The sequence below is a fragment of the Pseudonaja textilis genome, unplaced genomic scaffold (assembly GCF_049901715.1).
Source record: "Pseudonaja textilis isolate UNSWEBS1 unplaced genomic scaffold, rPseTex1.2 PTEXSCF22, whole genome shotgun sequence".
In the NCBI taxonomy this organism is placed as follows: Eukaryota; Metazoa; Chordata; class Lepidosauria; order Squamata; family Elapidae; genus Pseudonaja; species Pseudonaja textilis.
The window spans coordinates 527,700-550,117 of NW_028262865.1; the positions used below are offsets into that span (position 1 = coordinate 527,700).

General features: G+C 47.2%; 1 protein-coding gene and 1 long non-coding RNA gene across 5 annotated transcripts in view; one reads left to right on the forward strand and one right to left on the reverse strand.

Annotated features, from left to right (window-relative positions):
• The window catches only part of LOC113454943 (GTPase IMAP family member 9-like), a 120,835-nt gene extending 111,019 nt beyond the window's left edge, over positions 1-9,816 (forward strand). For 2 of the 4 annotated variants that reach the window (XM_087918929.1, XM_087918931.1), the window contains 2 exons: positions 6,567-6,621; positions 8,361-9,816. In XM_087918929.1, the coding sequence (XP_087775055.1) occupies positions 6,567-6,621; positions 8,361-9,022 (717 nt within the window). In that variant the 3' untranslated portion in view covers positions 9,023-9,816. Of the gene's footprint in view, positions 1-4,942; positions 5,036-6,566; positions 6,622-8,360 lie in introns of those variants that run through there. The other 2 variants (XM_087918930.1, XM_087918933.1) reach the window with 2 other exon arrangements.
• LOC148123718 (uncharacterized) overlaps positions 1-22,418 on the reverse strand; it is a 194,116-nt gene that overhangs the window by 35,039 nt on the left and 136,659 nt on the right. The window lies entirely within an intron of this gene.

Consider the following 22,418-nt stretch of genomic DNA (forward strand, 5'->3'; position numbering starts at 1 on the left):
AGCGGATTTAGAATTTTTACAATCTGCATTTGCCTGCTCTACTGCTAACTTCAAAAGCAATTCATTCCGGGCGAATTGATTGTCAATTTGCCTTTCAATAGCCACTTTCAATCTGCTAATGAAATTTTCATAGGGTTCATTGTTTCCTTGTTTGATGTTAGTAAAGGTCTTCTCACCACCTTCGCCGTCAGGGAGAGTCCGTCACGGCTTGAAAAATTAACTGTGGGAGAAGAATGAACCCCTCCTCAGGCATTCCATCTGCTGTAATTCCACTGTTGTAAAATTACCAGATCCATAAAGCTGATCTGGAGTAACATTTGCTGTTCCCCTTTGAACTGCCAGCTGTCTCCATTTCTGATCTAACACCAAATATTGAGCTGGAGTTAGAATCATATTAAATAGAAGCTCTCCAGTCAGCTGGAATCATTTTATTTCCATAGCCAACTGCTTCTAACAATGCCTGAGTGTATGGCGATCTAACACCATACTCTTTTGCTGCTTGCTTAACTTCCTTTAAAATCTTAAGAGGCAGAGGCTTCCATATTCTCTGTGGATTTAAAGCAGCATCTACACCAATTTCTACTGGATTAAGTTGAATCTCCACTCCAAAATCTACCAAATCATCTCCTGATAATTCCCCTCTATTTGTTGCTTCTTGAATAGCTGCAGTAACTGCATCTACTTGAACTCTTAAAGGCAAACTCTTCTCTTCTGACAAAGTATTTTCAGTGCCTGACAGCCCTCTGGATTTATCTGGAGGTGCTGTCGGTGTGCCCTATCGTACCGCATTGTAAGGCGGCAAACCTTCTTCGGGGGTGATAGGAGCGGTTGTTCATGCGTAGCTAATGCATCCATAACCACCCTCCAGGTTAACAAAATTGAAGAAGGGGCACGAGGCTCCTCGTGCAAAAATTTCCCTATCTTTCTCCAGCGCTCTACTTTAATACTACCTCCCTCTGGATAACACGGAATATGTTTCCAAACATACTGTAATAAATCCTCAATTTCTTTCTTTCCTACTTCATGTCCTCTACTATGAACTCCAAACTTAAAACTATTCCCAGCGATCTCTCTCATTTCTCTAAGGTGCTTTGTCTGAGCTTTCGAGAGACCTTCCCCCATACTCACGAAAAGAATCTGTCTCCGTCCAGCGAAGAAGATGAGGGCCCAGTCGGCGTCCGCGACGATGAGTATAGGATGCGGGAAGCGATAGCTTTCAAGCTATCACGCCAAAACATATAGCCTTCCAAACTATCACGTCGGGGTCACCACTTGTGGTGGACTGGCAATTGAAAAATGATGGGAGACGCAGAAGACGTCTGAGCAACTGCCAGCCCGAGAGCCCTCGAGTAGCAGTATTTATTAAGAAAATGCAAATACAAAATCAAAACAATGACTTCAACATTAGCTCAGCAACATTATCTAGCTAGGCCTTGGCGAAGGTGATAAAGTTCCCGTGAGAAAGCAGGGCACCAAAGGTCTCATGGGAATGGCTCGGATAGGTACTGTGAACTCCCACACAAATTCCTGGCCTCTGAGCTTTGCAGATAACAGGATCAAACTCTCATCATAAAGACACTACTGCCCTCATGAGGAGCGTTTGTGATACCCCCAGATCTTACAAAGCTGTACAAGAACTTGCAGAATATGATGGATATATTACCACACTACTTGAACTCTTAAAGGCAAACTCTTCTCTTCTGACAAAGTATTTTCAGTGCCTGACAGTCCTCTGGATTTATCTGGAGGTGCTGTCGGCACATATCATCGTACCGCATTGTAAGGCGGCAAACCTTCTTCGGGGTGCTAGGAGCGGTTGTTCATGCGTAGCTAATGCATCCATAACCACCCTCCAGGTTAACAAAATTGAAGAAGGGGCACGAGGCTCCTCGTGCAAAAATTTCCTATCTTTCTCCAGCACTCTACTTTAATACTACCTCCCTCTGGATAACACGGAATATGTTTCCAAACATACTGTAATAAGTCCTCAATTTCTTTCTTTCCTACTTCATGTCTCTACTATGAACTCCAAACTTAAAACTATTCCCAGTGATCTCTCTCATTTCCCTAAGGTGCTTTGTCTGAGCTTCGAGAGACCTCCCCCCCATACTCACGAAAAGAATCTGTCTCCGTCCAGCGAAGAAGATGAGGGCCCAGTCGACATCCGTGACGATGAGTATAGGATGCGGGGAAGCGTATAGCTTTCAAGCTATCACGCCGAAACGTATAGCCTTCCAAACTATCACGTCGGGGTCACCACTTGTGGTGGTCTGACAATTGAAAAATGGGAGACGCAGGGAAACGTCTGAGCAATTGCCAGCCCGAGAGCACTCGGGTAGCAGTATTATTAAGAAAATGCAAATACAAAATCAAAACAATTACCTCAGCAGCATTATCTCAGCTAGGCCTCGGCGAAGGTGATAAAGTTCCCGTGAGAATATCCAGGCACCAAAGGTCTCATGGGAATGGCTCGGCTAGGTACTGTGAACCCCCACGCACATTCCTGGTCTCTGAGCTTTGCAGACCATAACAGGATCAAACTCTCATCATAAAGACACTACTGCCCTCATGAGGAGCGTTTGTGATACCCCCAGATCTTACAAAGCTGTACAAGAACTTGCAGAATATGATGGATATATTACCACAGGAAGCCGTGACGGGAGGGGAAGACGGTGTTTAGCACGGGGGGGTTGGACTAGATGACCTCTGAGGTCCCCTTGCGACTCTCTTCTCCTTCCTTCGCTTCTTTTTCTGATCTTGGCCTCCCCTTGGCTCACTTTCCTCGAAGGAAACCCAGGCAGGGAGCGGGATGACAGAAGGACGGAAGAGTTGGAAGGGCGCCCTCAGAGGTCGTCTAGTCCAACCCCCTGCTCCAGCAGGAGACCCTGACAGCATCTCCTGTTGGAAGAGACGGAGTTGGAAGGGGGCCTCGGAGGTCATCTAGTCCGACAATCCCCCACGGCCGCCCAAGCCTCTTTTGAGTCGGGACTCTGACCCACCTCGTGTTTGGGGAGGGTCTCCCGGAAGTGGGAGGGAGAGGGGTGGGTGGGAGGGAGGGAGAGAAAGAGAAAGGGGAGAGAGAGAAAGAGAGAAAGAAAGAGTGTGAGGGAGAGAAAGAGGGAGGAGGAGAGAGAGGGGGAGAAAGGGAGAAAGGGGAGAGAGAGTGCAATGGAGAGAAAGAGAAAGTGTGTGAGGGAGAGAAAGGGGAGAGAGAACGAGGGAGGAGAAAGTGAGGAGAGAGAGAGAAAGGGAGTGAGAAAGAGTGTGAGGGAGAGAGAAAGAGGAAGGAAGAGAAAGAGAGAAAGGGACAGTGTGAAGGGAGAGAAGGAGATGAAGAGAGTGAGGGAGAGAGAAAGAGAGTGTGAGGAGAGAGAGAAAGAGAGCGAGAGAGCGAGAGAGAGGAAGACAGAGAAAGAGAATGGGAGAGAAAGAGAGGAAGGGGGTGAGAAAGAGTGTGAGGGAAAGAGAGAGAAAGAGTGGGGGAGAGAAAGGGGGAGAGAGAAAGAGTGTAAGGAAGAGAAAGAAAGAGTGAGGGAGAGAAAGAGAGAAAGACAGAGAAACAGAGAGTAGAGAGAAAGGGAGTGAGAAAGAGTGTGAGGGAGAGAGAGAGGGAAAAGAGAGAGAGAGAGAAATACAGAGAGAAAGAGAATGGGATAGAAAGAGAGAAAGAGGGTGAGAAAGAGTGTGAGGGAGAAAGAGAAAGAGTGAGGGAGAGAAAGGGGAGAGAGAGAAAGAGTGTAAGGGAGAGAAAGAGTGAGGAGAGAAAGGGGAGAGAAAGAGTGAGGGAGAGAAAGGGGAGAGAGAGAAAGAGTGTAAGGAAGAGAGAGAAAGAGTGAGGGAGAGAAAGAGAGAAAGACAGAGAAACAGAGAGTAAGAGAGAAAGGGAGTGAGAAAGAGTGTGAGGGAGAGAGAGAGGGAAAGAGAGAAGAGAGAGAAAGGAGAGAAAGAGAAAGAGGGGTGTGAGGAGAAAGAGAAAGAGTGAGGGAGAGAAAGGGGGAGAGAGAGAAAGAGTGTAAGGAGAGAAAGAGTGAGGGAGAGAAAGGGGAGAGAAAAGAGTGGGGAGAGAGGGGAGAGAGAAAGAGTGTAAGGAAGAGAGAGAAAGAGTGAGGGAGAGAAACAGAGAGTAAGAGAGAAAGGGAGTGAGAAAGAGTGAGGGAGAGAGAGAGAGAAAGACAGAGAGAGAGGAAGAGTGTGAGGGAGAGAGAGGGAGAAAGACTGAGGGAGAGAAAGGAAGGGGAGAGAAAGGGAGTGAGAAAGAGTGTGAGGGAGAGAGAGAAAGACAGAGAGAGAGAAGAGAATGGGAGAGAAAGAGGGGAAGGGGGAGAGAAAGGGAGTGAGAAAGAGTGTGAGGGAGAGAGAGAAAGACAGAGAGAGAGAAAGAATGGAAGAGAAAGAGGGGAAGGGGAGAGAAAGGGAGTGAGAAAGAGTGTGAGGGAGAGAGAGAAAGACAGAGAGAGAAAAGAATGGGAGAGAAAGGGGAAGGGGGAGAGAAAGGGAGTGAGGGAGAGAGAGAGAAAGAGGAAGAGAGAGTGTGAGGGAGAGAGAGAGAGAAAGGGAGAGAAAGAGAAAGACTGTGAGGGAGAGAAACAGTAAGAGAGAAAGGGAGTGAGAAAGAGTGTGAGGGAGAGAGAGGGAAAGACAGAAAGAGAATGGGAGAGAAAGAGAGGAAGGGGGAGAGAAAGGGAGTGAGAAAGAGAGTGTGAGGGAGAGAGAGAGAGAAAGACAGAAAGGAAGAGAGAGAGAGAGAAAGAGAGTAAGAGAGAGAAAGGGAGTAAGAAAGAGACTGAGGGAGGGAGAGAGCGGAAGAGAAAGTAGCCAAATGGGGGGGGGAAGAGCTGGGACGCTGGGAGTCTCCTCCCCCCCTCCTCCCTCCCCCTCCTCCCCTCCCCTTTCGGCGCTCCCAACTTCAGTTCTGCGCGGCGATCCGGGCGGGGAGAGACAGAGGAGAGACTGGCGGAGCTCTGGTGAGCCCTCAAAAGAAGCAATGGGGGTCGCGGAGAGTCCTCCCCCTCCCATCCCCGAAGGAGGAACTCAGGTTGCTCTCTCTCTCTCTCCCCCTCCCTCCTAAGTCCCCCTCCCCCTCCCACAGGCAAAGGGGGAGGAGGAGGAGGAGGGTGGGGGGAGGCTCCACTAACGGACTGCCCAGCCCTCCCCTCCCCAAATTCCCTCCCTCCCTTCACATGGGGGGGGGTGGGGTGGAAGAAGAAGAAGAGGGAGGGCTGCAAAGTGTCTCCAAAGTGGGAGGGAGGGAGGGGGCTTCACTTCTGCCCCCAACGATCCCCCTCCCCCCATTGTCCGGACAAAAGCCCCCCCTCCCCATTCCTGGCCTCAAGAGGGGGGAGGAGAGCGGAGTTTGGGCAGTCCGAAAGGGAATTCAGGGGTGGGGTGGGGTTGGGGAAGGCAGAGGAGGGGGGCCGGTGGGGGGGTTGGGCTAGGTGACCTCCAAGGTCCCTTTGGACTGGAGGGGTCTGTAGAATGGGCTGGGGAGGAGGAGACTTCCTCCTTTTGGGTTGTTCGCTTTTATTTCCTTCCCTCCTTCGTTCCTCCCTCCCTTCCTCTTCCTCCCCTCCCTCCTTCCTCCCTTCTTTCCATCCCTCCTTCTTTCTTCCCTTCCTGTCTCCTTCCCTCCCTTCCTCCCTCCCTCCTTTCTCCCTTCTTTCCATCCCTCCTTCTTTCTTCCCTTCCTATCTCCTCCACTCCCTTCCTCTTCCTTCCCTCCCTCCTTCCTCCCTTATTTCCCTCCCTCCTTCTTTCCTCTCTTCCTATCTCCTTCCCTCCCTTCCTCTTCCTCCCTCCCTCCTTCCTCCCTTATTTCCTTCCCTCCTTCTTTCCTCTCTTCCTATCTCCTCCCCTCCCTTCCTCTTCCACCCTCCCTCCTTCCTCCCTTATTTCCATCCCTCCTTCTTTCCTCCCTTCCTATTTTCCTTCCCCTCTTCCTCCCTCCCTCCTTCCTCCCTTATTTCCATCCCTCCTTCTTTCCTCTCTTCCTATCTCCTCCCCTCCCTTCCTCTTCCTCCCTCCCTCCTTCCTCCCTTATTTCCTTCCCTCCTTCTTTCCTCCCTTCCTATCTCCTCCCCTCCCCTCCCTTCCTCTTCCTCCCTCCCTCCTTCCTCCCTTATTTCCTTCCTCCTTCTTTCCTCTCTTCCTATCTCCTCCCCTCCCTTCCTCTTCCACCCTCCCTCCCTCCTTCCCCCTTATTTCCATCCCTCCTTCTTTCCTCTCTTCCTATCTCCTTCCCTCCCTTCCTCTTCCTCCCTCCCTCCTTCCTCCCTTATTTCCTTCCCTCCTCCTTTCCTCTCTTCCTATCTCCTCCCCTCCCTTCCTCTTCCACCCTCCCTCCTTCCTCCCTTATTTCCATCCCTCCTTCTTTCCTCCCTATTTTCCTTCCCCTCTTCCTCCCCTCCCTCCTTCCTCCCCTATTTCCTTCCCTCCTTCTTTCCTCCCTTCCTATTTTCCTTCCCCTCTTCCTCCCCTCCCTCCTTCCTCCCTTATTTCCTCCCCCTTTTTTCTCCTGTTTGGGGAGAGAAACTTCCGGAGTTGATTCCAGAGTTTTGCTTTTCCCGCAGAAACTTCCAGATCGGCGCTGTGAAATTTTTCCGGAAATGTCTGGAAATATCCAAGGTAATTGGGGGAGGGGCTACAGCGGGGGTTGGGAAATGTGGTGGTCTGGCACTTGAAATGAGACGCAGGGAAACGTCTGAGCAAATGCCAGCCCCGAGCGAACTCAGGTAGCAGTATTTATTTAAGAAAGAAATCAAAAGTACAGAATCAAAAACAAATGACCTCAACAGAATGAGAATATACAGCTGCGGAAAGTCCCATGAGAACATACAGGCACGGAAAGTCCCATGGGAACGTCTCTGCTGCGTACCATGAACTTTCACCTATATTCCTGGTCCTTTTAAGCTCGCAGATCAAAACAGGACGAAGCACTCATAGCAAAGGCACTACTGCCCCCACCAGGAGTGTCTGCAAATCCCTAGATCTATGCGAAATAGCTGTACAAAGGACTTACAGAAAATGATTAATAAAATATATTACCACAGGGAAACAGCTGGGGTCCTGGGTGGGGTGGGGAGGATGGGCTCTGGTGGCCTCAGACTGGGGAAGTCAGGCGATTCGGGCTCCCGGAAGTCCTCGGCTTTACGACGGGCCCAACATTTCGGTCGTTAAGTGAGACATTGAAGACAGTTTTGCCCCACATGATAATTTTTCTCCCTGCCGTTGCTAAGTGAAACTCAGGGCTTTCCACGGAGGGGAAGAGTCCAGGTATCCTCGATTTACAAACCAAATGGAGTCCAAAATTTTTCAGTCGTTAAATGAGACATTTGTTGAAGGGAGTCCCCCCCGGTCGTTAAGCAAATCAGGCTTCCCCATTGAAAATTGTGCGGGTCAAACACACACACACACGGACGGACGGACGATGGCTGCCACCGTCGCAAATATGAAGCGGTGGCCGAGCGTCTGAATTTCGATTGGGTGATGACGGGGAATGCGTCAACGGTCGTGAGTGTGAAGAAATGGTCGTAAGTCCTTTTTGCCGTTGTAAGTTTGGACGGTCGAGGAAGGGAAGGGTGGTTAAGTCGAGGACTGCAAGCTTAAGCTCCCTACAAGAATCTGACCTACTAACAGTCAAGGGGGAAATGAGCGGAAGATAAGAAAGTAGATAGATAGATAGATAGAAGGATAGGTAGGTAGGTAGGTAGGTAGGTAGGTAGGTAGGTAGATAGATAGATAGATAGATAGATAGAAGGATAAGTAGGTGGGTAGGTAGATAGATAGAAAAAAGGGTAGATAGATTAGATAGATAGATAGATAGATAGATAGATAGATAGATAGATAGATAGATAGATAGATATAGTTAGATGGAGAGAGAGAGATGATAAAGATAAATAGATGGAAGGATAGATGGAGAGTTAGAGATAGATGAATAGATGGATGGATGGATGGATGGATAGATAGATAGATAGATAGATCGATGGATAGATCGATGGATAGATCGATGGATGGATGGATAGATAGATGGATGGATAGATAGATACATAGATAGATAGATAGATAGATAGATACATAGATACATAGATGGATAGATCCAGTGGCAGGAAAATCAGGAGATTTAGGCAGCTCAAAGGAAGATCAAGACTGATTGCAACCTGAAGCTCCCTACAAGAATCGGACCTACTAACGGTCGGGGGGGGGGAATGAGCGGGAGATAAGAAAGGCCGTCAAGGGGGGCTGGATTGAGGTCGCTCGTGAGCACACAGGGATTCTGAACTGATGGCGCCTTTGACCCCGGTCATCTCCAGTGCTCCTGACCGGTCCCCCTCCTTCTCTCTCCTCTTCCCGCTTTGGGTTTGTAGGGCCCGAACGGCGGATCGTCCTGGTGGGGAAAACCGGCAACGGGAAAAGCGCGGTGGGCAACACCATCCTGGGGAGCCCGGTCTTCGAATCCAAGATGTCGTTCGGCTCCGTCACCCAGACTTGCCAACGGGAGGAGGCCATGGTGAACGGCCGGAAAGTGGTGGTGGTGGACACGCCAGGCTTCCTTGACACGGCTCGTCTCGAGCGGGAAACCTCGGCCGAAGTGAGCAAGTGCATCAAGTTTTGCATGCCGGGTCCCCACGTCATCCTGCAGGTGATCCGCCCAGTCCGCTTCACCAAGGAGGAGAAGGACGTGGCGCGCTTGATCAAGGAGATCTTCAGCTTGAAGGCCAAGGATTACATGATCATCCTCTTCACCCGCAAGGAGGACCTGGAGGGCAAAACCCTGGAGAAGTTCATCGCCGAAGGCAACGTGGGCCTGAAAGAACAGGTGTACCACTGCGGCAACCGCTTCCTGGCCTTTAACAACAAGGCCGAAGGCGCGGAGCACGAAGCTCAGGTGAGCCAGCTGATGGCCATGATTGACGCGCTGGTGCAAAAGAACCGCGCCGCCCCGTGCTACACAGAGGAGATGATGATGGCTGACAAGGAGCACTTGGCCAAAAACCGGGACTTCTCCTGGCTGTGTCCTTTGCTTTGACGGGGACGGTGGCAAAACGCTCTGGGCCCAGCTTCCAGGCGCCGCGATGACAACTCCACGGATCGTCTTTGACTCGGCTTGGCCTGCTTCAGCTTTCCGCTTCCCCCTCCAGAACTCCCCCCCAGGAGAGTTTCATGGCGGAGTTTCCCTGAGCTGATTCCGTCTCCCGAGAAGCCGGTTTCTCCGTGGGGTTGAAAGGGGTCTCTCCTTCCTCAATTCCTTTCCTCGTTGCTTCATTCCTCCTTCCTTTCTTCTTTCTTCCCTCTTTTCCTTCCTTCCACCTTTCCTTCCTTCTCCCTCCCTCCCTTCCCTTCCCATCTCCTTCTTTCCTTCTCCCTTCCTCCCTCCTTCCTTATTGCTGTCCCTCCTTCTTTCCTCCCTCCCTCCCCATCTCCTTCCTTCCTCCATTATTTCTCTCTCCTTCTCTCCTCCCTCTCCCCATCTCCTCGCTTTCCTTCCTCCCTCCCTTCCCACCCCACCTCCTCCCTTCCTCCCTCTTCCCCTCCTTGATTTCCCTCCATTCCTCTTTCCTCCCTCCCTGTCTTCCTTTCTCTCCTTCCTTCTTTCCTCCCTCTCTCCCCATCTCCTCCCTTTCCTCCTTCTTCCTCCTTCCCTCATCGGTTGTGTGTGTGTGTGTTTGTGTGTGTGTGTGTGTGTGTGTGTGTCTTTTGTGGTGGGGGAACAAGCTTGCACTTCGCAAAAATTCAGCAGCAGGTGTCCGTGCACCTTTATTATTAAATTGGCAATAAATAAAATCATAACATTAAAATAAATACAATAAAATTTATCCTATTTACGTTTGACATAATGTGCCATTCTAATAATAGTTAATCAAATTGCTTTGATTAAGGTGTGATCTCTCCTTATCTTAGGCTATACTGCACTACTAGCTCGATCCCCGTGCTTTGCTACAAAAGTATGTGAGGATTTTTGTTTGGGCCGGGGGGCGGGGGTTGGACTGGATGACCTCCAAGATACCTTCCAACTGTTCTTATACTGTCATTCTGAAAAAAGTCTCCGGCTTGAACAGTCCCGACTCTCTCCTTCGGTAATTGGGCTGTGACCGTCCAAAATGGGAGTCGGTTTGCGAGCATCTGAATTTTGATGCCGAGGCCACCGGGGCTGCCGCGATGGTCCTGAGCATGAAACGCACATCCCGCAAGTCCCTTTTTCTTCCAGTGCCGTTGTCATGCGGAATGGTCACTAAATTCACCTCTTGTTCAGTCGAGGACTATCTCTGTGGTTAAGTCGAGGACTATCCGTTGAAAGCAGAGCTCTTCAGGGCCAATGTCTCAGGGACTGAGGCAGGAATGGGGGAATGGGAGTGGAGGCGGGGCTTGCAGAACGACGGACACAGTGGTGGTGTACTACCGGTTCGGACCAGTTCGACCGAACCGGTTGTCAAAAAAAAAAAGCCATCAATCAGCTGCGGTGGGGAAAGCTGCGTAACGGCGTTCGGCAAAGCACGCCCACCAAGCCACGTCCACCGAACCATTTGAATCCCACCACCGGACGGGAACACAGGTCCGCAGGTGTGTGAGAGAGCGGCAATCAAGACTGTGTCGAAATGGGCAACAACCTCACCAAGGACAAAGGAGGAGCTTGGAGGTCGGCAAAGAAAGGACAGCTCGGAATTCGGCAGGGAGCCTGAATTGCCGAAGGGAAAAATAAAAAATCAGATTTGGCTGAAGAAGAAATGAGATATTTTTCGGTGGGGTGTGTGTGTGATTTCCTGGCTTTGTTCCCCAATTTGGGGTGTTGGGTGTTTGAAGGCACAAACTCCCACACCCACACCCACACCCACACTCACACTGTTTCCTGGCTGCCTTGATAAGTGGCCAGACCCATCTCGGTTGTGTTGAATTGGGCGTCTTTAATGTTCCTTTAAAAACAAAACAAGAAAAACCCCAGTTTTCCTGTTTGAAAAGGTTTCCTCTTGAGAAGGAATCGCTTCTCTGAATTGTTCAGCCGCCTGGATTCATTGGCTGTGACGGGCAGCCGTAGAAAATGGATGGATGGATGAGAGGGAGGGAGGGACAGAGAAAGAGAGAGAGAGAGAGAGAGAGAGCTGATAGATGAAGGGAGGGAGGAAAGGCTGGTTTGAAAAGATAAGAGGAGAAACAGAAAAAGCCGTGACTCAGATGGGCTTTTATTTTCGACCACGTGGTTTACAGGCAGTGCTTTTCAGGACACAGGAGGCCATTTTCAGGTTGTTTTGACTCAAAAAAACCCCAACAACTGGCCGTTTTTCGGGTGTTTTTCTGAAGTTTTTCTGAAGTTTTGGGAAGCGTTATTTGGCCCTTTGCGGTCTGTTTGTCAGCCATTTACCAGGCAGTTTTTCAGGCCTTTTCAGGCAGTCTTTCAGGCCATTTTTCTGTACATTTGGAGGGGGACATTTTTTGGCCCATTTACAGGCTGTTTTTGGCCTATTTGCAGGGTGTTTTTCAGCCATTCTCAGGCAGTTTTTTGGGCCTTTGCAGGCAATTTTAGGGCCCATTTGGGGGGACTTTTGGGGAGTGTTTTTTGGCCCATTTCCAGGCCATTTTTGGCCTATTTGCAGGATGTTTTTCAGCCGTTTTTCAGGCAGTTTTTCAGGCCTTTTTTAGTCATTTTTTTGGGCCTTTTCTAGGCAGTTTTGGGGTCCATTTTTCAGGCAGTTTTGGGGGGCATTTTTGGCCCATTTGCAGGCCATTTTTCAGCCATTTCTCAGGCAGTTTTTCCAGCCATTTCTCAGTCAGTTTTGGGGGCCTTTTCAGGCAGTTCTTCAGGCCGTTTTTGGGGCATTTCTCAGGCAGTTTTTGGGCTTTTTCTGCCAGTTTTTCTAGCTATTCCTCAGGCAGTTTTTCAGGCCTTTTTCAGTCGGTTTTGGGGGCCTTTTCAATCAGTTTTGGGGGCCTTGTAAGTCAGTTTTTCTAGCCATTTAGCAGTCAGTTTTTCTAGCCATTTAGCAGTCAGTTTTTCCAGCCATTTCTCAGGCAGCTTTTCTAGCCATTTCTTCAGTCAGTCTTGGGGGCCTTTTCAGGCAGTTTTTCAGGCCTTATTCCAGTCAGTTTGGGGGGCCTTTTCAATCAGTTTTTGGGCCTTTTCAGTCAGTTTTTTGGGCCTTTTCAATCAGTTTTTCTAGCCATTTCTCAGTCAGTTTTTCGGGCATTTTCAGTCAGTTTTTCTAGCCATTTCTCAGTCAGTTTTTCGGGCACTTTCAGGCAGTTCTTCAGGCCATTTCGGGGGACATTTTTGGCCCATTTGCAGGCCATTTTTCAGTCATTTCTCAGGCAGTTTTGGGGCCTTTTCAGGCAGTTTTTCTAGCTATTTCTCAGGCAGTTTTGGGGCCTTTTCAGGCAGTTTTTCTAGCTATTTCTCAGGCAGTTTTTCAGGCCTTTTCAGTCAGTTTTTTGGGGCCTTTTCAGTCAGTTTTTCTACTCATTTCGCAGTCAGTTTTTCTAGCCATTTCGCAGTCAGTTTTTCCAGCCATTTCGCAGTCAGTTTTTCTAGCCATTTCTCAGTCAGTTTTTCTAGCCATTTCTCAGGCAGTTTTTCAGGCATTTTCAGTCAGTTTTTCTAGCCATTTCTCGGGCAGTTTTTCCAGCCATTTTCAGGCAGCTTTTCTAGCCATTTCTTCAGTCAGTCTTGGGGTCCTTTTCAATCAGTTTTTGGGCCTTTTCAGTCAGTTTTTGGGCCTTTTCAATCAGTTTTTTCAGCCTTTTCAGTCAGTTTTTGGGCCTTTTCAGTCAGTTTTTCTAGCCATTTCTCAGTCAGTTTTTCGGGCATTTTCAGTCAGTTTTTCTAGCCATTTCTCAGTCAGTTTTTCAGGCACTTTCAGGCAGTTCTTCAGGCCATTTCGGGGACAGTTTTTTGGCCCATTTGCAGGCCATTTTTTCAGCCATTTTCAGGCAGTTTTTCCAGCCATTTCTTAAGCAGCTTTTTCTAGCCATTTCTCAGTCAGTTTTTGGGGCCTTTTCAGGCAGTTTTTCAGGCCATTTTTCAGACATTTTCAGCCAGTTTTTCAGTCAGTTTTTGGGGCCTTTTTCAGTCAGTTTTTCTAGGCCTTTTCAGTCAGTTTTTCGCAGTCAGTTTTTTAGCCTTTTCGAGTCAGTTTTCTAGCCATTTCTCAGTCAGTTTTTCGGGCATTTTTTTTCATTTCCTGGGGGTCAGTTTTGGGCCCATTTTCAGGCCATTTTTCAGCCAGCCTTTTCAGGCAGTTTTCAGCCTTTTCTTGAGCAGCTTTTAGCGGCCTGAGGGTTTTCAGCCATTTTCAGGCAGTTTTTCTAGCCATTTTCTCAGTTTTTCTAGCCATTTCTCAGTCAGTTTTTGGGCACTTTCAGGCAGTTCTTCAGGCCATTTCCAGGGGACATTTTTTTACGCCCATTTGCAGGCCATTTTTCAGTCATTTCTCAGGCAGTTTTGGGGCCTTTTCAGGCAGTTTTTCTAGCTATTTCTCAGGCAGTTTTTCAGGCCTTTTTCAGTCAGTTTTTGGGGCCTTTTCAGTCAGTTTTTACTCATTTCGCAGTCAGTTTTCTAGCCATTTTACCCGCAGTCAGTTTTTCCAGCCATTTCGCAGTCAGTTTTCTAGCTATTTCTCAGGCAGTTTTGGGGGTATTTTTTTGGCCCATTTCTAGGCCATTTTTGGCCTATTGCAGGCTGTTTTTCAGCCAATTCTCAGGCAGTTTTTCAGGCCTTTTTCAGTCAGTTTTTGGGGCCTTTTCAATCAGTTTTTGGGGCCTTTTCAGTAAGTTTTTGGGCCTTTTCAGGCAGTTTTTCTAGCCATTTCTCAGGCAGTTTTCTGGCATTTTCAGTCAGTTTTTCTAGCCATTTCTCAGGCAGTTTTTCCAGCCATTTCTCAGGCAGTTTTTCCAGCCATTTCTCAGGCAGCTTTTCTAGCCATTTCTTCAGTCAGTCTTGGGGGGCCTTTTCAGGCAGTTCTTCAGGCCGTTTTTCGCGCATTTCTCAGGCAGTTTTTCAGGCCTTATTCCAGTCAGTTTGGGGGGCCTTTTCAATCAGTTTTTTGGGCCTTTTCAGTCAGTTTTTTGGGCCTTTTCAGTCAGTTTTTCTAGCCATTTCTCAGTCAGTTTTTCGGGCATTTTCAGGCAGTTTTTCTAGCCATTTCTCAGTCAGTTTTTCGGGCATTTTCAGGCAGTTCTTCAGGCCATTTTGGGGGCATTTTGGGGGAAAATTTTGGCCCCATTTGCAGGCCATTTTTCAGCCATTTCTCAGGCAGCTTTTTCCAGCCATTTCTGCAAACAGCTTTTCCAGCCATTTCTCAGGCAGTTTTTCTAGCCATTTCTCCAGTCAGTTTTTTGGGCACTTTCAGGCAGTTCTTCGGAGGCATTTCGGGGACATTTTCGCCCATTTGCAGGCCATTTTTCAGTCATTTTCTCAGGCAGTTTTGGGGCCTTTTCAGGCAGTTTTTCTAGCTATTTCTCAGGCAGTTTTTCAGGCCTTTTTCAGTCAGTTTTTTTGGGGCCTTTTCAGTCAGTTTTTCTACTCATTTTAGCAGTCAGTTTTCTAGCCATTTTCGTCAGTCAGTTTTCAGCCATTTTCGCGGTCAGTTTTCCTAGCTATTTCTCAGGCAGTTTTGGGGAGTGTTTTTGGCCCATTTCTCGAAGCCATTTTTTGGCCTATTTGCAGGCTGTTTTTCAGCCAATTCTCAAGGCAGTTTTCAGGCCTTTTTCAGTCAGTTTTTGGGCCTTTTCAATCAGTTTTTTGGGCCTTTTCAGTAAGTTTTGGGCCTTTTCAGTCAGTTTTCTAGCCATTTCTCAGGCAGTTTTCGGGCATTTTCAGTCAGTTTTTCTAGCCATTTCTCAGGCAGTTTTCGGGCATTTTCAGTCAGTTTTCTAGCTATTTCTCAGGCAGTTTTTCCAGCCATTTCTCAGGCAGCTTTTCTAGCTTCATTTCTTCGAGTCAGTCTTGGGGGCCTTTTTCAGGCAGTTCTTCAGGCCGTTTTCCGGCGCATTTCTCAGGCAGTTTTCAGGCCTTATTCCAGTCAGTTTGGGGGCCTTTTCAATCAGTTTTGGGCCTTTTCAGTCAGTTTTTGGGCCTTTTCAGTCAGTTTTTCTAGCCATTTCTCAGTCAGTTTTCGGACATTTTCAGTCAGTTTTTCTAACCATTTCTCAGTCAGTTTTTCGGGCATTTTCAGGCAGTTCTTCAGGCCATTTTGGGGGCATTTTGGGGAAAATTTTGGCCCATTTGCAGGCCATTTTTCAGCCATTTCTCAGGCAGTTTTCCAGCAGCCATTTCTTAGGCAGCTTTTCTGGCCATTTCTCAGTCAGTTTTTGGGGCCTTTTCAGGCAGTTTTTCAGGCCATTTTTCAGACATTTCTCAGGCAGTTTTGGGGCCTTTCTGGTCAGTTTTTCTAGCCATTTCTCAGGCAGTTTTCCAGCCATTTCTCAGGCAGTTTTTTCTAGCCATTTCTCAGTCAGTTTTTGGGCACTTTCAGGCAGGTTCTTCAGGCCATTTCGGGGGACATTTTTCGCCCATTTGCAGGCCATTTTTCAGTCATTTCTCAGGCAGTTTTGGGGCCTTTTCAGGCGAGTTTTTCTAGCTATTTCTCAGGCAGTTTTTTCAGGCCTTTTCAGTCAGTTTTTGGGGCCTTTTCAGTCAGTTTTCTACTCATTTTCGCAGTCAGTCAGTTTTTCTAGCCATTTTACATGTCAGTTTTTCAGCCATTTACGCAGTCAGTTTTCTAAGCTATTTCTCAGGCAGTTTTGGAGTGTTTTTGGCCCATTTCTAGGCCATTTTGGCCTATTTGCAGGCTGTTTTTCAGCCAACTCAATTACTCAGGCAGTTTTCAGGCCTTTTTCAGTCAGTTTTTGGGGCCTTTTCAATCAGTTTTGGGGCCTTTTCAGTAAGTTTTTTGGGCCTTTTCAGGCAGTTTTCTAGCCATTTTCTCAGGCAGTTTTTCTGGCATTTTCCGAGTCAGTTTTTCTAGCCATTTCTCAGGCAGTTTTTCCAGCCATTTCTCAGGCAGTTTTTCCAGCCATTTCTCAGGCAGCTTTTCTAGCCATTTCTTCAGTCAGTCTTGGGGGCCTTTTCAGGCAGTTCTTCAGGCAGTTTTTTATGCGCATTTCTCGAGCCCAGTTTTTCAGGCCTTATTCCAGTCAGTTTGGGGGCCTTTTCAATCAGTTTTTTGGGCCTTTTCAGTCGGTTTTTAGGGCCTTTTCAGTCAGTTTTTCTAGCCATTTCTCAGTCAGTTTTTTCGGGCATTTTCAGGCAGTTTTTCTAGCCATTTCTCAGTCAGTTTTTCGGGCATTTTCAGGCAGTTCTTCAGGCCATTTGGGGGCATTTTGGGGAAAGCCGTTTTGGCCCATTTGCAGGCCATTTTTCAGCCATTTCTCAGGCAGTTTTCCAGCCATTTTGTAGGCAGCTTTTTCCAGCCATTTCTCAGGCAGTTTTTCTAGCCATTTCTCAGTCAGTTTTTGGGCACTTTCAGGCAGTTCTTCAGGCCATTTGGGGACATTTTTTCCGCCCATTTGCAGGCCATTTTTCAGTCATTTCTCAGGCAGTTTTGGGGCCTTTTCAGGCAGTTTTCAGCGTTTTTATTTCTCAGGCAGTTTTTCAGGCCTTTTTCAGTCAGTTTTGGGGCCTTTTCAGTCAGTTTTTTTCTCACTCACTTTTTTTAGGCCGTAGTCAGTTTTTCATTAGCCATTTTCGCAGTCAGTTTTTCCAGCCATTTCAGTGTCAGTTTTCTAGCTATTTTCAGGCAGTTTTGGGGCAGTGTTTTTGGCCCATTTCTAGGCCATTTTTGGCCTATTGCAGGCTGTTTTTCAGCCAATTCTCAGGCAGTTTTTCAGGCCTTTTTCAGTCAGTTTTTGGGCCTTTTCAATCAGTTTTGGGCCTTTTCAGTAAGTTTTTGGGCCTTTTCAGTCAGTTTTTCAGGCCATTTCTCAGGCAGTTTTTCAGGCATTTTCAGTCAGTTTTTCTAGCCATTTCTCAGGCAGTTTTTTCGGGCATTTTCAGTCAGTTTTTTTAGCTATTTCTCAGGCAGTTTTTCCAGCCATTTCTCAGGCAGCTTTCTCAGCCATTTCTTCAGTCAGTCTTGGGGGCCTTTTCAGGCAGTTCTTCAGGCCGTTTTCGGCAAAACGCATTTCTCAGGCAGTTTTTCAGGCCTTATTCCAGTCAGTTTGGGGGGCCTTTTCAATCAGTTTTTTGGGCCTTTTCAGTCAGTTTTTTGGGCCTTTTCAATCAGTTTTTCTAGCCATTTCTCAGTCAGTTTTTGAGGACATTTTCAGTCAGTTTTTCTAACCATTTCCTCAGTCAGTTTTTCCGGAGCATTTTTCAGGCAGTTCTTCAGGCCATTTTGGGGGCATTTTGGGGAAAATTTTGGCCCATTTTGCAGGCCATTTTTCAGCCATTTCTCAGGCAGTTTTCCAGCCATTTCTTAGGCAGCGTTTTCTAGCCATTTCTCAGTCAGTTTTGGGGCCTTTTCAGGCAGTTTTTCAGGCCATTTTTCAGACATTTCTCAGGCAGTTTTGGGGCCTTTTCAGTCAGTTTTTCTAGCCATTTCTCAGGCAGTTTTCAGACCATTTTCAGTCAGTTTTCTAGCCATTTTTCAGGCAGTTTTCCAGACATTTCTCAGGCATTTCGTTTTTCCAGCCATTTCTCAGGCAGTTTTTCCAGCCATTTCTCAGGCAGCTTTTCTAGCCATTTCTTCAGTCAGTCTTGGGGCCTTTTCAGGCAGTTCTTTCAGGCCATTTTCAGGCAGTTTTCAGGCCTTTTCAGTCAGTTTTCCGGTGAATTTCGCAGTCAGTTTTTCTAGCCATTTACGCAGTCGTTTTTCTAGCCATTTTCTCAGTCAGTTTTGGGGCCTTTTCAGGCAGTTCTTTTGAGCCGTTTTTCGGGCATTTCTCAGTCAGTTTTGGGGCCTTTTCAGGCAGTTCTTCAGGCCATTTTTTTGGCATTTCTCAGTCAGTTTTTGGGCCTTTTCAGGCAGTTCTTCAGGCCGTTTTGGCGCATTTCTCAGGCAGTTTTTCAGGCCTTATTCCAGTCAGTTTGGGGGCCTTTTCAATCAGTTTTTGGGCCTTTTCAGTCAGTTTTTTGGGCCTTTTCAGTCAGTTTTTCTAGCCATTTTCTCAGTCAGTTTTTCTAGCCATTTCTCAGTCAGTTTTTCGGGCATTTTCAGGCAGTTCTTCAGGCCATTTGGAGGACATTTTTGGCCCATTTGCAGGCCATTTTCAGTCATTTCTCAGGGAGTTTTTCTTAGCCATTTCTCAGTCAGTTTTGGGGGCCTTTTCAGGCAGTTCTTCAGGCGTTTTCCGGCACTTTGACATTTCTCAGGCGTTTGGGGGCCTTTTCAGTCAGTTTTTCTAGCCCTATTTCTGGGCAGTTTTTTCTTGTGGCCTTTTTCAGTCAGTTTTTGGGGCCTTTTCTAGTCAGTTTTGAGGCCTTTTCTAGTCAGTTTTTCGCAGTCATGATCAGTTTTTCTAGCCATTTCGCAGTCAGTTTTTCTAGCCATTTCACAGTCAGTTTTGGGGTGTTGGGTGTTTGAAGGCACAAACTCCCACCCCACACCCACCACACTCACTGTTTCCTGGCTGCCTTGATAAGTGGCGGTTTTGCACCCATCTCGGTTGTGTTGAATTGGCGTCTTTAATGTTCCTTTTAAAAACAAAACAAGAAAAACCCCAGTTTTCCTGTTTGAAAAGGTTTCCTCTTGAGAAGGAACAGACAGGCAGCCATAGAAAATGGATGGATGGATGAGGAGGAGGGAGGGACAGAGAAAGAGAGAGAGAGAGAGAGAGAGAGAGCTGATAGATGAAGGGGAGGGAGGAAAGGCTGGTTTGAAAGATAAGAGGAGAAACAGAAAAAGCCGTGCGAGCTCAGATGGGCTTTTTATTTTCTAGCCATTTCGCAGTCAGTTTTTCCATCCATTTCGTAGTCAGTTTTTTAGGGTTTTTCAGTGTTTTTGGCCCATTTCTAGGCCATTTTGGCCTATTTGCAGGCTGTTTTGTTTTTCAGCCATTTCTCAGCCAGCAGTTTTTCAGGCCTTTTCAGTAAGTTTTTTGGGCCTTTTCTCAGTCAGTTTTTCTAGCCATTTCTCAGTCAGTTTTGCAGGCCTTTTCAGGCAGTTTTTCTAGCTATTTCTCAGGCAGTTTTTCAGGCCTTTTTCAGTCAGTTTTTTGGGGCCTTTTCAGTCAGTTTTTCTAGTCATTTCCGCAGTCAGTTTTTCTAGCCATTTTGCAGTCAGTTTTTCTAGCCATTTTGTGAGTCAGTTTTTCCAACCATTTCATGATCAGTTTTTCAGCTATTTCTCAAGCACTTTTGGGGGTGTTTTTGGCCCATTTCTGAAGCCATTTTTGGCCCTATTGCAGGTTGTTTTTCAGCCATTTCTCAGGCAGTTTTTCGGTCCTTTTCAGGCAGTTTTCCAGCCATTTCTCCATGAAGTTTTGTAGCCCTTTCTCCAGGCAGTTTTTCTGGCCATTTCACCAGGCAGTTTTATAGCCATTTCTCAGGCAGTTTTTGGGCGTTTTCAGGCAGTTCTTCCCAGGCCATTTTCAGACCTTTTCAGTCAGTTTTTCTAGCCATTTCTCAGTCAGTTTTTCGGGCACTTTCAGGCAGTTCTTCAGGCCATTTCGGGGGACAAATTTTTGGCCCATTTGCAGGCCATTTTTCAGTCATTTCTCAGGCAGTTTTGGGGCCTTTTCAGGCAGTTTTTCTAGCTATTTCTCAGGCAGTTTTGGGGCCTTTGCAGGCCGTTCTTCAGAGGCCGTTTTGGGACATTTCTCAGGCAGTTTTGGGGCCTTTTCAGTCAGTTTTTCTAGCTATTTCTCAGGCAGTTTTTCAGGCCTTTTTCAGTCAGTTTTTGGGGCCTTTTCAGTCAGTTTTTCTACTCATTTCGCAGTCAGTTTTTCTAGCCATTTCTACGATCCAGTTTTTCCAGCCATTTCGCAGTCAGTTTTTCTAGCTATTTCTCAGGCAGTTTTGGGAGTGTTTTTTGGCCCATTTCTAGGCCATTTTTGGCCCTATTGCCAGGCTGTTTTCAGCCATTTCTCAGGCAGTTTTTCAGGCCTTTTTCAGTCAGTTTTGGGCCTTTTCAGTCAGTTTTTGGGCCTTTTCAGTCAGTTTTCTAGCCATTTCTCAGGCAGTTTTCGGGCATTTTCAGTCAGTTTTTCTAGCCATTTCTCAGGCAGTTTTCCAGCCATTTCTCAGGCAGTTTTTCCAGCCATTTCTCAGGCAGCTTTTCTAGCCATTTCTTCAGTCAGTTTTGGGCCTTTTCAGGCAGTTCTTCAGGCCGTTTTTCAGGTGCATTTCTCAGGCAGTTTTCCCAGGCCTTATTCCAGTCACTTTGGGGGCCTTTTCAGTCAGTTTTTGGGCCTTTTCAGTCAGTTTTTCTAGCCATTTCTCAGTCAGTTTTCGGGCATTTTCAGGCAGTTCTTCAGGCCATTTGGGGGCATTTTGGGAAAATTTTGGCCCATTGCGGGCCATTTTTCAGCCATTTCTCAGGCAGTTTTTCAGCCATTTCTTGAGGCAGCTTTTCTAGCCATTTCTCAGGCAGTTTTGGGGCCTTTTCAGTCAGTTTTTCTAGCTATTTCTCAGGCAGTTTTTCTAAGCTATTTCTCAGGCAGCTTTTCTAGCCATTTCTTCAGTCAGTTTTGGGGGCCTTTTCAATCAGTTTTTGGGCCTTTTCAGTAAGTTTTGGGGCCTTTTCAGTCAGCTTTTTTCTAGCCATTTCTCAGTCAGTTTTCGGGCATTTTCAGGCGGTCTCGAGGTGGGAACAGGTGGTTTAGTGAAATGTCGAGATGCAGCAGACAGGGGAGGAGTGCCAGTGAGATTAAGGAAGTTAGCGTATACAGACAAACATTCAAAATATTTTGTAATGCCAGGGAGGCTAGGGGGGCCTCTAAGGCCTTTTGACCCCATGTATCGTTGTAAGGCCAATTTTAAGGTTTGATTACCTCTTTCCACGATAGCTTGCGCTTGGCTGTTAAATGGAATCCCAAACTTATGGATAATGGACCAATGATGGCAAAATTCAGAGAATTGAGCTGATATAGGCTGGTCCATTATCTGTTTTTAGAGAATTTTTGGCGATCCCAGCACTACGAAGGTCCGAATACAATGATTAATAACATGCTTTGGCGCCTCTCCCCTTTGAGGGTGGCCATAATAAACCCTGAATAGGTGTCAACAGACACATGAAGGTATTTCCAGGGTGCAAAGGCTGAAATTGCGTGACATCCATTTGCCAGGTGTCACAAGCATCAGTCCCTCTGGGTTGATACCTTGGGGGTAGTTCTTTGCTTGAAGACTACATGTGGGACATTGTTGTATAATTGCTGTCGCTTCTGCCAAAGAAATGCCAAATTGTTTACCAGAGCCTTTTGTTTTGATGAAAATAACTATGACTTTCCTCTGCAGTTAGAGGGGAAGGTTGGGGTGACTTAACAGTGATAGGAAGTAATTTACAAGCAGCATCAGCTACCTGGTTTCCTTCTGAAAAGGAAACCCGGAAGCTGCTGGTGACTGCGTATGTAGACCCACGAATAGGGGTGCGCTCTGGATTGAATGAGTGTTTGCAGTTGAAGTAACAGTGTCATTAATGATGGTTGTAAGAGAAGGAGACAGATATGCCTCAAAAATATGCAAAACCAATTGGGAGACATATAAACTATCCGTTATGATATTGATTGGTTGAGTGGGAAATGACTCTAAGGCTAAGTTGAAGGCAGCCAATTCAGCTTGCTGTGCTGATGATTGTGGCTTAGTCGATTGTTTGTGCCAGGTAGTTTGATCGAACCAGACACAAGCACCATGAGTTTTAGAGCCATCAGTAAAAACTGTGATGGCTTGAATTAGTGGAAAAGCAACTACTGGAGAGGAAAAGGTAATAGGTACTGTTTTTATTAGCTGCAAGCGGGGTCCAGAAGGGAGATGGCAGAGATGGGACCAATCCAATTCTCCAGGGCGTCCTGTAAGACATCAGATGTCTGAAAAAGGGTCCCATTGAGACAGTTTGAAGGAACATGTATTGCCTGGAGATCATGGCGCGAGTAGGGCCTTAGCTGAGTGACGCCCCCTTAGTACAGAGCAAAAGGCGAGCTGAGGGGCCCGAGAGGTAATAGTTGCCCTAGGAGTATGTGGGAAGGTGAAGCCATTCAATGATGCACAGCTTCTTTGTTTTGGGGGGCTGTTTGGAAGAGAATAGCTGTGAGAAGAGCTGGTGTGGGCAAGATAGCCAAGATAGCAGACAGTTGGGGATGATGCGATCCACCCACTTGCTTTAAGGTATTGTTGACTTGGGCTAGTGCCTCCAAGTGCTGTCTTGTAAGATGGACCACATCTGAAGGATGTTTCAAGCCCGTGAGGGCATGGAATAGAGGGAAAGGGTTGCAGTAGTGACAGAAAGATAAGGCCGTGCCCAATTGAAGCGTGCCGAGATATTGTTGAAGTTGTACAAGGGTTG